Here is a 13,367-nt window from a genome sequence, read left to right on the forward strand (position 1 = left end):
CTGTTTAGTGAATGTAATCGCGGAAGTCTTCCATTGAAGGTTTTCGAAGTGTTTATGCTGTAAACAGTGGGTGAATGTTTTGGTTGTAATGGACAGCAAAGGCCCAGGATACCAAAGTCAACGCACCACAAACGTAAAAAGCAGAACAGCTGTTACTGTTTTAGCGGAAAAGCCCAAGCCACGCAAGGCCCGATGAAAACTGTGCCGGTTTGCGTGTTCAGGGGAGAGAAGCGAAACGCTTTCTAGCTCTTTTATCCGCCCCGACGCCTCTTTCCCTGAGGGTTCTTTGTTTTCTCTGAGATTTTATCGACGTCATGGACGATCTGGTATTGCAGAAAATAGCAATATCAGGGCCCACGTTGGCCTCCATGATCCAGCGGCTCTCCTCGTCTCCGGCCGACGTGGACGGTCTCCTCTTCGGCCACGTCACTTACATCGCCCCTTCCACCCTCCCTGACGATTCCGCCCAAACTCCCCCCGATTCCCAGCTCGTCGCCACAATCTCCAGCTTCCTTTCCTTCCCTTCCCTCCTCTCCTTCTACGACTCGCTCGGCCGAGTGGACTCATCCCGTCTCACCCCTCACCTCGACCACAAATCAATCATCGGGTGGTTCTCCTCTCGTCGGAAAACCCCCCTCCGCCCTTCCGTGCGCGAATTTTCCGTCTCTCGTTCTCTCTCCTCAATCCCCAATCTATCCCTCCCGGTCCAAGACGCTAATTTCAATTCCCATTTCTCTCCTTCGATTTTCCTCCTCTTCACCACTCCTATACAAGACCAATTCGTCCAAACCAACCAATATCGGGCCTTCCAGTTCCAATCGGCGAAGCTCCGTTTCAATCCGGTATCGATCGATATAGTCAACATTGGGCCTGCTTTTAGAGGACATTACGGGTCGTTTAGCCCGAACTCTGCGCTGCCCTTTTTGAACTGCGAGTTAAGGAGCTTAACGGCGATGAATGAAGATAGAACTGAGGAGAAGTTAACTGGGATGAAACAAGCGGCTAAGGATCAATCGGAGTTGGATATGTGCACGGAGGGAATGCAAATTGGAAGACTGAGCCGGTTGATTGGACCGGAAGCCGTTAATTACACGGCGGGATTAGAGGATTTATATCAGAAAATGCTTTCCAAAATTGAAAGCTTGGCCAGGCTCGTTGAAACCAGCTCAGCTAAGGTTCTTGAACAGGTGAGCTTCTTGGTATTGTTTTTCCGTGCTGGGTGCGGTTGAAGTCGGTTTCTTTGTGCATTTCAGGACATGTTTTCTAATCAATTGTTGACAGGAAAGCCACAACAGGAAGTTAAGGTACAAAGTTGCTCGGTCTACCGGAGTTGAATGATTGCTTCCTGTTGTTCATCCTCATGCCAGGTAATTAGCTTTTCTGAGTTGACTTAATTTTCCCAGAAATCATCCTACTTTATATTGCATTTTGTTAGATAATCAACATTTTTACCATTATTGTTGCATCACTTCATTTGGCTTAACTAATTTAGTAGCAGAGTGTATTGGTTGCTTTCAAGGTTGAACTTTTTGTGTTGTGTTTGAAATGAACTTAGCACTAAGGATAGCATAAAACATTTTTTTTCCTTTATCAAATTTTGATATATGGTGCTGCTACCTTCCATGAAGCTTGACCTTGTTGTAGCGAATTGCAATGGTTTCTAATTTTGATTCCTGCCTTTTTTGTGAATGCTGATTAATTTTGGTATTTTCTAAATAGAGAAACTTGTGCCTTCTATTTTTGTTGGTCACATTGCTGTGAAAAATTGTGTTTATGACTTTATGAAACAAAAACTAATATATGTATGATGAAGATTCTCAATCTTTAGGTGTAACATACAAAATGGTGAGGTGAGTTGCCTTGCCTTCAGTTTAGTTTCCCACAAGTGAGGATAAAGCAGTGGTACAGGGAATAGTTTAGAGCTGCATAACATGTATTTTGATGGCTCTTTACCTGAAATCTGTTTGCAAATGCAGAGGGCACACAGAATGTTGTGTTGTTCTGAGTCATTATGGTCCACAGTCATGCAAGATTTTTCTATCTATGTCTCAGAAATGTTATTCTGTTTCCCCACAATGGATAAGCAAGATTGTGATGGTAAAAATAAAATGAAAAGCTTAATTCTTATCATGTTTATGTTGCAATCTTGTTATGGGTTTTATGAACTTTTTTTTTTGAAAAATTTTAATCAAATACAAGGCTTTATGAGTATCAAAACTTGATATGTAGGATGCAATGACTAAGAGCCTTAATTACCTGTCGTCCTACTGATGTTTCTTCTGTGGATTCCGCCCCTTATCAGTTTCACTCTGTAGTCAGGTTTAACTCATTAAGAAATTTGGAGAAACTTTGTCACTATTAGCTTGGTGTGTACAATCACTTTCTTGTTTATGCCAAAGTGGTTTATATAAATATTAGTGCATATTGATTCTTCATAAGTTGATTGGCTAGATTTCATTGGACAAAATCCAAATAAAAAAGAGCTGAGAACAATTTGACTCACCATTATTGGTTTCCTTCTGTCTTCTGTTTAGCTTATTGGTTTTCCTGCTGACTCTTTGAAGACAGAAATTCCTGATCTTGGAGCTGGCATATGAAAGATTATAGACTTCGGTGCTTCATAAGGTTGGGTTTCTCTATTGACGATCAAGCACTGAGCATGAGTTTGATCGATTTATTCAACAGGTGCCGCCAATACCTCATGAATTCAAAAATTTTTCAGGTGGTCATTCAACCAAAGGACAGTTTTGAAAAGCTCGGCGCTGGACTTTGTATACTACCTATGATGTTGTGCCTTGTACATTGCTCTCTTTCTTCTGCATCTGCTCTTTAAATTTCTTTCTGTACTCTGGGACTCATGGTTTGTGAATTATGATAAGAGAAAGTGAATTCATTTTAGAAGTCTTGATGTATTCCGATCCTGTCTTGTTAGGCATTGTCTCCCTAAAACTTTTATCCAGCTTCTGACCCCATTTGGCATATCTAACTATCCAATGGAACTGTCTAAAAAATTTTGTTATTCCATGTTTAAAACTGTCGAGTTCATTGACAGAGACTTGGAAATGATCCTAAAATGGAAAATTGCAGTCAAATCAAGTGAGATGGATGGATTCCTGTGAATTGCACTGCATCCTTTTCTTTGATCAACCTTATCCTTTGCCAAGAGCTGTCTCTGTCAGTCTGTCGAAGATTCTAAGATAATAACTAGGAAAGTAGATGGAAGCCAAGTGCGGGTTCTTGTCCTAGGCAGAAGTTTCTCAAGTAGTCACGCCCGCCCACAGGGACAAAGAGGAAGCGAATAGTACTACAAAATACCACTTCCTTCACGAGAAAAAATATTATAATACTAATAGTAATGATAGACAAAGCAGCCGTAATATCTACGACCAAAAGTAGTAAAAAAAAATGGTTTTTAATACAACTTCCAGGATCAGGATCTGGTCAACAGCGTTGAAAACAGAGCCCTGTAAGCGAAAGACAATTCTTCCACGTCAAGAAAACGATGGGATCTACGTTGGTCGGGGTTTAGCCACGAGTCATCGCTCCGCTTATGACCCATACAAAAGACGCCACGTACGTCCCGCTGCTTTCCACTTCATGAACACCAAAAAGACAAAAGTTTCACCCGAATGCTTCCCAAAAAGACAAGTTTTTCTTCGTTCCCAAGGAATCCTCAGCTTCGTCCTGGCTGACCCTGACCTCATCCCAATCGAAAACAGGGTATAAACGTTGGCTATTTCTCATATCCTCCAGACGGAGTAGTCACACATATAAACACCCAAAACAAAAGAAAGTTGAAAGGAACAACTTGCAAAGCCACACACAGCCACAGGCCGTCTGAGATTGTTCATGAGTGAGTTCCTGTTCCAATTTTCTGCTCTTTAACTTTCTATTTACTTTGAGGTTCCTGTTTTGGTACTTGAATCTCCAGAAAAACTGAATCAGGTATGAGTTCCCCTATGATTAGAAACAGCGGCTCTTCGGTTATGGAGGATGGTGTTAGAGCTCGTAATAAGAAGCCCCGGAGGAGAAGAAATGGACGTGAATCAGTAGAGGACACGATTGAGAAGTGGAAGAAGTACAACAACGACCAACTTCAACTTGGTGAAGAAGTTGGGCTCAAAAAGGTTGGTAAGGTTCCGGCCAAGGGTTCCAAAAAGGGGTGTATGCAAGGTAAAGGAGGGCCAGAGAACTCCAGATGCAAGTATAGAGGTGTAAGACAAAGGATTTGGGGCAAGTGGGTGGCAGAAATTCGACAACCGATAAACGGGGTTCGTGTAGGAAATAAAGGGAACAACAGGCTTTGGCTTGGAACGTTCTCTAACGCCATTGAAGCAGCTCTTGCTTATGATAAGGCTGCAAAGGCTATGTATGGTCCATACGCTCGCCTCAATTTCCCTGATCATTCCGAGGAATCAGCCGTGCATAACTCAAATAATGAGTCAGCTTCATCAACTAATGAAACTTGTTCGACTGAGTCTACTTCAATATCAAATTCGTTTGCTGAAAAAGCTAAGGAATCAAGTGTACATTACTCGTCCCCTGTAGAAGAACCTGAACTTCATGTAGTTGAAGAATCAAAGGTCTGTTTAGTGGATAAACCGATGGAGAAACGTGATTGTTCTCAAGTTTATATAAATGAGGAAGCAGGATGTATAGCAGAGGACACTGCAACAGAAACGAGAGGTACGGAATACAATTCAAGAAACGACTGCAAACCTTATAAAGAGCAGGGAGTTGAAGTTGAGACGTTAAAGGAAGCCATGGATCATGAACTTACAGAACTTATGAGACTTCACAACGACACAAATGATTACCTGCACAATGAGCTCAAAGATGAGGGATGCCAATTGAGTATCAATTTTCTGGATTCTGATGATTATAATTTGCAGACACCATTTAAGAAGAAAGAAATGGAATCAGAAGTAGAACTATCGCAAAACATGTTATCAAGTGCTTACAGTGGCTTCAATTTTAGACCGAATTACATGGACAATGAAGAACAAGATGCGGGTATTTCAATTATTGACTTGGAGCCTTCTAATGATGTTAAAGTTGAGATGCCCGTAACAAGGGAAAACTGGAAATGTGAACTTGCTGGGAGTATTGAATCCATTGATTATAATATTTTCTCTGGTAAAGATGATAACTTGCAGACTGAGCTTACTGGTGGTAACCTCAGCTTAGGTTTTTGTTATAAGCCTTCAAGTGAAATGAAAGCAGAAGCGCCTGTACTAATGGAAGAAGTGGAGGTTGAACCTGGGGGATTTACTGATTTTAATAGCTATAAAGGTTTTGGTAAAACTTATGATCACATGCCTTATGAGCCCACAGATATGATCTGCGAGCGACAAATGAATGCTACTACACCTACTGATTTCAAAGCTCAGACGCCTATAAATTATGGTGGCTTCAACAGCTTCAAGGATAAATTGGACTTTCTGCATAGTTGGCCAGCAGAAGCCATAACTGATGTGAAGCCTTTTGCCTTGATTAGAAACGACAACTGCGGATTGAGACCGAAGGAAAGTTACAATTCTGACCAATTTGAGTCCTCTTCTACCAGCTACCCTGAAAGAGGTGGGTTGCAGGACCCCATAGCAGAGGCACAGGGTGGCTTCAACCAATATGAGACAGGCTTTGGTGAAGATTACAAGTTGGAATTTTCGAGGCCTGATGTTGATTTGGACTTGGGTACTGATTTATGGTTTCCTGAGCATGGATTCTAGGAATTTTGGGGCTTACTTAGCCCATGAAGATTGTGATCCTCAGTAGCTGCCTTGGATTGCAATAAAATCAAACATCTCAGACATACTACACTTTGTCTCTCTTAGCAAATTTTGTCAGAAGCAATGTTATACTCTTGTGATTATTTAAGTTCATTGTTGTTTGAACCATTGTCTTTGTTTCAAGTTTTGTCTTCTTCCCTATGAATGTTTTCTCACATAGTTGCTCAGCAAGTAAATTCTTTTCTCTTCTGTGTGAAGGGTCATTTTCTCAGTATCTCACGTCACACCACAATTTTCACAATAAAGTTAAAGAAATAGACATCACATTTTCTATTGATTGATGAAAAAACAGTAAAATGTGGAGCCACTGTCAAGGAAAATATGAATGAAATATACAATAAGCTGTAAACAAATTTACAATGCTGATTATGCCATTGAAAAAAGAGAAAATGCAGCTTCTAATGGGGTCAACCCTATCTTAAGTCTGGTCGAGCAGCTTCTAAAATCTACTCATGTTGAATCCAATTAGCCTCGCTAAAGTTAAGTGGTCTTTGAAGTTCGAATGCTGCGGCACTCTCTCATGAGTGATACTTTTGCCACCGCCACCACTTTCCCATGTCCACCCTGAAAGCGTTTTAACATCTGAAACTGATAACAGCAAAGCTTTGGCCAGGCAACTTAAGGCATTCTTATCCATTTCTACTCTCCATATCAGAATAAATCATTTTCCATGGTCCCGTTTTTGTGCCCAACCTAACATTAAACAGTTCAGTCTGACAAGATATTTCAAATTATGATTTGAAAAGCTTTTCCAACATTCAATTACTGTGATAATGTAAGAAAAGGATATTGCCTCCCTAATAATCGGAAACCAAATTACCTCCAAATTCCAGCTACCACACGCAAAGCCATGAAGAGAAATAAGCCTGTCCAGACTCCAGCAAGACTGAACACAGGAGCAGCCACAAGTAGGAATGCTGATGAGATTAATCCGACTAGAACCTACCAATCACATATGGGAAGCTTAGGGAGGATAAAAACATATAGTTTGCCAACGATTAGTAGCAAATGCAACTTTGTCAAACATTAGTAAGAAAGGATGTTAAAGAACCATAGAGACGGCAGCATATTCATAGTCTGAAACTCCATAGTAGAGCCCATCAAGTACAAAAGCAATAGCATTCACTGGCTGAGAGCTGGCAACAAACTGCAAAATAGTATCAATGTCAGATATGTCTGACACTCAAGAGCCTCAATCACGACACATGATGCATATTCCAGGAAATCCAAAACATAAAGATGCTTTGTCCAATGTGATTACGCGATACATTTCATTCGGTATATGAGACCAAAAAGCAATGTAAAAGAAATGATGTCATGCTTATAAGAAACTGATCTATTAAGGACCAAATATGACAAGTCTGATCCCTTGAGCAGAAAGCTTGAAGATACTCTCACTTGGAAAGGAGCAACTTCAGGCCAGTACACTGTCGGATTTTTCTGCAAGCTAAACTCAATGCGAAGAGGCAGCAGAGACAATATTTGGAAGAAAATATGGTCTAATCTTGCACCACACCGGATTGAAATGTTCTGCTGGCAGATTTTGCATGAGAAGGTGGCAGTCAAGTACGAACTTTTGAGAAGAGGGCTACACAATCAGGAAACAGCTGGCTGTGTCCTTTGAAAAAAAGACTTGGGGGAAGGTTAACCATTTGTTTCTTAACTGTGAGGTGGTGTGGCAAGTGTGGATGAGATGGAGTGCTGAATGGGGAGTTTGTTGGGTGGTTCCTGGCTGATTGAGAGAGTTTTTTGAAATCTGGAACAACACTGCTCTTAGGGAAGGTGAAGTTCAAGTGTGGGCAATGGTGTTTTATGCAATCTCTTGGTCAGTATGGCTCCAAAGGAATGAAGTTGTTTTTAGAGGAGTTAATTGGGATGCTAACCAGATTTGGGAAAATAGCAAGTTGAGAGTTGCGGTGTGGGCCAAAGCCAAATGGCCTCATAAGAATGGTTCGACAATTGATACTTATCGGAACCCTTCACTTGGGGCAGCAATAACACAACTAAAACAAGGTAGAAAGGCAAATGGATGGGCTACACCAGCTCCGAGGGAAATGAAATTTAATGTTGATGAAGCCACAAAAGGCAGCCCTGGAGAGTCCGGAATAGGGGGGGTGATGAGAGATGAACATGGACACATTAAAATCATGTTTTCCAAATCCATAGGGGTGGGGGATGCTAACTTGGCTGAAATTATAGCTATAAGGGAGGCGTTCATTCTCTCTATAGCTTCCAAATGGGGACAAACGAAGTCGTTGATTATTGAGAGGGACTCAAGCAATGCAGTCAAATGGGTGAATCAGCCGACCAAAGGGCCATGGAGATTACAGAAGTGGATCCTTCACGTTGAGAGATTGAAGAGAGAAGTGATAAGCTGGCAGATTAACCACACGTTTGGAGGGAATAATCAGTTGGCTGATAGACTGGCCAAAGCAGGAATTCAACGTGTACAGGATCTTATCAATGAGCTGGACTAGAGTGGGTGACAATGAGTATGCGAAAGTTTTGTTCAGATACTTTTTCATGATGCTGCAGTGGGTGGTTTTATCAGGTTGGAGATGCTTTTACTTGATTTTGTGTGTTTTTGGGATCTGTGGCTTTTTGGTTTTCACATCCTTATGTTGGGATGACTCTGCTAGGAAGACCCTTTGGTGGCTGAATGTGGTCTAGGTTTTGTAGAGATTGATGTTTTTGGACTTTCTTTATTGTTTTGAGTATGAATATGATGTGTACTGGACAGTCAGTTGCCTACTTTGTTCTTAGGCTTAGGAGGTTATGCTTGTATATTGAAAGAGTTCAGAGAGGGTTTTTTGTGTACATGGCTTTTGAGGGCTACCCGGGAGGTATAGGGAGGCCAGGATTCCCCTCCTTTTTGTATAGATTTTTGGGTACAGGGCATGTGGTGTTGATTCAGGGAGGTTACCTTCTAAGTGAAGAGTAACAGATTTGAACTGCTTGTTTTTTCCCAGAGATAAACCTGTTTGGTTTCCTCTGATCTGAATACATTATTAACTTTCAAAAAAAAAAAGGTACATAATAATTCTGAAAGTGGCTTCACACTCATTAATAACCAACAATCCAGAAGTTTTTAGAGCATTCTGACGGTTAATCAGAATCTATTCAAAAAGTATCACAAAAGTGTATATGAGGCAGTCACTTACCAGAGTACCTGACAAGGCAATTTGGAGAACTTCTGAATCTGTGCTAAATAACCCAGAAAATGCTCCAAATCCAAGGAATAAGAAGACAGCCAACGAAAATCCTGTTCCTAAACCAATCTGCTTGACAATCAAGAGACGAGATAATAAAACTGGTTCAGTTACATAAAAAGTAAATAAAATTTAAAATAAAATGTAGAAGTTGGTTTATAAACCAGTAGAACACTGTAAATCACTCGGCGAGCTTGTTGATAATTTTCTTGGGAGTAATCAGTGGCAAGAAGAGCCTGTTACAGAAACAATATGATGAATGAAAAGTAGTTTCATAGAAATCCATTCAGCAAGTTCCATTTAATGCTACTTAACATGGATGCCAATTGCCACCAGTATCCTACATTTGGTTCTCCCGCTAAAGATAGTTAGAAAAACCCAGGACATGCTACCTGACCAGAAAGTGCTAAAGCATCAGTAAGCAACGATACTGCCAACCAAACTTGTATGCAAATCTGATGACCAGCCATAGGAATAGGGCCCTGCCTAGCTGCCAGAGATGTTGCAAGGGTGAGAGTTCCAAGAGTGGCTATTGTCCTGACAATGAGAAGTCCACCTGCATATACCATAACCATTTCCATACTTAAAATTTGGCTGTTTCACACTGGAAGTATTTTACAGGATGTATGTTGTTAAAATTTGTTTTATGTAGCTTAATATAAGAAAAAGGTAGGCAGATAGTGAAAGTACGTAATATCAGCATAAAAATATCAGCATAAAAATAACAACTAACGCTAGTCTTAATCTCAGGACATTATATGACTAAGATATTCTAACTTAAAATAGAATCATTATCAGTGTAAGAAAGGACTAGGTTTCACTATTATATCAGTGGAGCTGCAAAGTACTTGAGCTATTAATTTAAAACCTCCTAAATCTGATAAATTTGTACGACATGCATCAATGGTCCCAAAGTAGCTATCAGCTTTTTTTGCTGCAATTTTATTCCATACAATCTTGGCCAGTTGATCTATTGTTACAGTTCCAAAATAGAATTTCCTGTTATTTTTTGCAAGTTCAATATCTTCAAATGACTATTTACTTTAAAATTAACAGACTAAGAGAATCCTAGGACAAGTCAAAGGAAATTTAATATCGCTTAAATTAGCTGGCAAGAAATGTACCAGATTTTATATATAGGGCGACTTTTCTCCAATCAACACTAGGAGAGATCAGTACAACTTTCCCATTCAACTCCCAGAGAAGAATAATGGCTATCAAATATCTAGTTACAAATAAATGAAATGAATTTAGTAGAAGTAAAATATCAAAATAACTTCCAAAGTTGGCAGAAATATTATGAGCCAAGTACACTAGTATCATTAAGTTTACCACATTATTGACGTACTCAGAAGTCACAGTAGCAACTGCAGCACCACCAACGCCAAAACCAATGGGAAATATCAAAATTGCATCCAATATTGCATTCAGTAAGTTGCCTGCACCTGTTAATCCGAAGGAAAATTAGCTTTACTCAGTAACTACTATATGCATCAAGACAATAACTAACCTACTTGCATGACTAAATTAGAGTAATATTTGGATATGGAAAAATGCTATTTTATCCTTTGTTCTTAATTTTGCACTTAGTATTTCAAGAAGTTTGGTTCGTCTTGAACAAAATCAACCATAGTGGCAAACTGGCAATTATGTTTGTGAACTAATGAGTTACAAAATAATGAGAGAAGTTGAAATTGGATATGTTAAGAGGAAGAATGAAAAAGATAAAGATAAAAATGTAGCCTATCACTGCTCATCTTTACAAACTAACTTTTTGGAATCTTTCTCTATTATTGACTATTGGCTGGGAACTGGGTCTAGCAATTCTTAAACCACTGAAAGCTTTTCATTTCCTCATATGCTAATAAGTAATTGATTTCTGCAGAGAACATCTGGCTAGGTTTAGATTCCATAAAAGGCGCAGGATGTGTTTCAGTGTAACACACTGCAAATGAGCATCAAAGAGGCCCCTAGAGAGGATTTAATTTTAAAACAGAAGGCATGTTGCAATACTTGCCAATGGCGTACAAAGGTGTCTTGGTATCCTTAAATCCACGAAAAGTGCCTTGAGCAGCAAGTGCAATTACAATTGGCGGGGCACCAAAGGCCCTCCAGGAGAGAAACTGCTCAGCTGGTCCACGCATTGGTGAATCCTATGAAATAAGGAAAGAAAAAAAATGGAATAAGATATATAGAATTAGAGCATTAACATTTTAAAAAAAAAGATAATAAATCTATAATTAGCTAGCCTGACATACAACAGGTATACCCATGATATTCAATAAGAAACCCGAGCCAACTGAGAGTGCAACAGCTTCTGCAATGCCAAGGCCAGCAGCAAGTGCCAGGGAAGTGGATACTGAGGGAAGAACTTTCTTGCCTTGATGCTCAAATTCACCATCTTAATCATAACCAAAAGCCATCATTAACTAAAAGTTTCAACCAAAAAATATCATCATAGAATTGCACATGCTTATTAGCTTTTCGACTGAAATTACCATTACTGTTTTTACCAATCAATGCTTGCTCTTCAGCAACAAAGGACGTGGTGATATTAAGTAAAGGAACATTAAACAACTTTGACACGAGATTGAATATTGATACTGATACCCCAACCGCCGCCAATTCAACCGACCCTGCACCAGAAAATCCAATAAACTCATCAGCCGTTGTTTTTATTTTTAGGGGAAATTCCAAATTCAAGTTCAACAAAGGTAAATACCCAAATGGCCAACAAAGGCTGTATCGACAAGTGAAGCAATGGGGTCGGCAGCCAAAGCCAACGCAGCAGGTAATGCAATTGACAGAATCTCTAATCCAAGCTCATCTATCTTAAACCCATCTCTGCAAACACCCCCCCAACCCCAAAAAAAAGAAAAGAACAAAAAAGGAGGCTCAAATATTTAAATTTCAGGAACACATCAAGCCTAACATATATTAGCTGTGACAAAACTGTACCTTAACCGGCGAAAGAGAAGCGAAGAAGTCGGGTCAGAGTCAGCAATACCAACAGGTTTGGAAGGGAGACGGGATCGAGATTTTTCAGGTTGAACATTTTGTTGTTGGGGTGAGGTTTTGAGCGAAGTGGTGGAGTTCTTGTGCTTTGAGGACTTAGGAAGAATTGGAGTACAGAGTGAGAAACTGCGGTTCCTGGAGAGTTTGTGAGGCTTGAGAAAAGGGTGTTTCGCCGCATTGAATTTAGAACGAAAGTGAGAGAGGGTGGCAGCCATTTTTGTCCGAGCTGCCTTCCTCTTTCCACTCCGAGAACAGAGCGAGAGCACTTTGAATCCTAGTGACGATGTCTAGGAGCCATATGTTTTCTCAGGTTTTTTGTTGCCTGGCGGTGGTGTCAACTGAATTTTAACGGCCACAGGGTTTGCCCTTTACCATATTATCTTTAAGCGGGCATGTCTTTTTGACTTTTGGTTTACTTGCTTCGCTTTCTCAGCCTGGTTGCTCAGCCCATTTGCTATTGGGTTAGGATACAGGTTTACTGTTTACGCGATCTGGGCCATTTGAATCTTTGCCTGTGCCTCTTATTTTTCCTTACCACAAGCTAAGAAGTGATGCAAGTTTCTAAATTCATTTCCATGCCATGAATGAGGAAGCTAGAAGATTAAGGAGACAGCCCCCAGTTACCATTGGAGTAAGGAAAATAAAGAGGTGAGCAATGAACTATATTCGATTGATTGACACATGTCTTTCTTCTTTCGACAGGAACTTGGGGCAGAAAACCGGGGGTTTCAGGATTTCAGTATATTCTAGTGTTTTTTTTACCTTGTGGATAAAGTCCCAAGTCCAACTTACGACTTTCTTCTCTCTCTCAGGTTTCTGTCAGGGTAGCTAGCATTCATAACTGACATTCGATGAAATACCAAACAAAGGGAAATAAATATATATGATATGATTTTAGCCACACACCCTAGTTTCCAAAAGATAAAAGAAAGAAAGGAGCCTCAAGTCTGGGACAAATGTAGTCAGGTCATGCATCCTTGTCACATTGGTCAGTTCTTATCTGGGAAAAAGAGGCAAAAGTTTTGAAAGCCCACAAATTTTTTCCTCAGATGATAATAATAACAATAATAATAAAAGCTCAAAAATTCAAATGCCAGGGTTACTCTATTATTCCAGTTACACGGATGGACCATGGTGACAGATAGGCAAAACTCTGACTGCTTGCAACTATTGGTGCACATGGTTGTAAGCAATTCATGCACTATATGTTCACGTTTATTGAAAAGAAAAAGAATAACAAAAAGTGGACTTGGCAACTTTTCACTTGACTTGCGCCCTATGCAACTGAGGATGTCTGCAATCCCTTGTATCAACAAGTTGAGGTTATTCATTATTCAATAGGACTTGGCATAGA

At 40.0% G+C, this 13,367-nt stretch overlaps 3 protein-coding genes across 13 annotated transcripts; 2 read left to right on the top strand and 1 right to left on the bottom strand.

Moving 5' to 3' along the window:
- LOC18597454 lies at positions 32-2,921 on the top strand. 9 transcript variants are annotated; one of them, XR_001928032.1, is made up of 4 exons: positions 70-1,187; positions 1,282-1,367; positions 2,535-2,625; positions 2,723-2,921. XR_001928032.1 is itself a non-coding variant. In XM_018121344.1 (3 exons), exons 1-2 carry the CDS (start codon positions 315-317, stop codon positions 1,332-1,334), a joined length of 921 nt encoding a protein of 306 aa, XP_017976833.1. In that variant the 5' UTR covers positions 32-314; the 3' UTR covers positions 1,335-1,367; positions 2,535-2,921. The 9 variants fall into 9 exon arrangements, 6 of the variants coding, with proteins under 6 accessions (XP_017976833.1, XP_017976832.1, XP_017976831.1 ...); XR_001928031.1 differs by having other exon boundaries at positions 71-1,187; positions 2,569-2,625; XR_001928030.1 differs by having other exon boundaries at positions 72-1,187; positions 2,565-2,625.
- Positions 3,394-5,907, top strand: LOC18597455 (dehydration-responsive element-binding protein 2C). Its single transcript, XM_018121336.1, has 2 exons — positions 3,394-3,853; positions 3,946-5,907. Exons 1-2 carry the CDS (start codon positions 3,850-3,852, stop codon positions 5,727-5,729), a joined length of 1,788 nt encoding a protein of 595 aa, XP_017976825.1. The 5' UTR covers positions 3,394-3,849; the 3' UTR covers positions 5,730-5,907.
- On the bottom strand, positions 6,038-12,745 carry LOC18597456 (protein DETOXIFICATION 44, chloroplastic). Of its 3 annotated transcripts, none has more exons than XM_018121338.1 (13): positions 11,957-12,741; positions 11,721-11,842; positions 11,512-11,634; positions 11,257-11,399; positions 11,016-11,151; positions 10,347-10,443; positions 10,123-10,223; positions 9,391-9,554; positions 9,163-9,234; positions 8,951-9,067; positions 6,841-6,936; positions 6,610-6,731; positions 6,038-6,482 (listed from the first exon to the last, which is right to left on the bottom strand). In XM_018121338.1, the coding sequence occupies exons 1-13, from the start codon at positions 12,226-12,228 to the stop codon at positions 6,419-6,421; spliced, it is 1,629 nt and encodes a 542-aa protein (XP_017976827.1). In that variant the 5' UTR covers positions 12,229-12,741; the 3' UTR covers positions 6,038-6,418. The 3 variants fall into 3 exon arrangements, with proteins under 3 accessions (XP_017976827.1, XP_007026574.1, XP_017976826.1); XM_007026512.2 differs by having other exon boundaries at positions 11,497-11,634; positions 11,957-12,740; XM_018121337.1 differs by having other exon boundaries at positions 6,269-6,502; positions 11,497-11,634; positions 11,957-12,745.

The sequence above is a fragment of the Theobroma cacao genome, chromosome 5 (genome assembly GCF_000208745.1).
Source record: "Theobroma cacao cultivar B97-61/B2 chromosome 5, Criollo_cocoa_genome_V2, whole genome shotgun sequence".
NCBI lineage: Eukaryota > Viridiplantae > Streptophyta > Magnoliopsida > Malvales > Malvaceae > Theobroma > Theobroma cacao.

Bases quoted from the DNA above. Each gene is read 5' to 3' on its own strand.
- LOC18597454 (XM_018121341.1), top strand. From the start codon at position 315: ATGGACGATCTGGTATTGCAGAAAATAGCAATATCAGGGCCCACGTTG. The intron at 1,188-1,281 runs GTGAGCTTCTTG...AATTGTTGACAG, and splicing joins CAGCTAAGGTTCTTGAACAG to GAAAGCCACAACAGGAAGTT.
- LOC18597456 (XM_007026512.2), bottom strand. From the start codon at position 12,228: ATGGCTGCCACCCTCTCTCACTTTCGTTCTAAATTCAATGCGGCGAAA. The intron at 6,732-6,840 runs GTTCTTTAACAT...TGTGATTGGTAG, and splicing joins AATATGCTGCCGTCTCTATG to GTTCTAGTCGGATTAATCTC. The intron at 6,483-6,609 runs GTAATTTGGTTT...GTTTAATGTTAG, and splicing joins GTGGTAGCTGGAATTTGGAG to GTTGGGCACAAAAACGGGAC.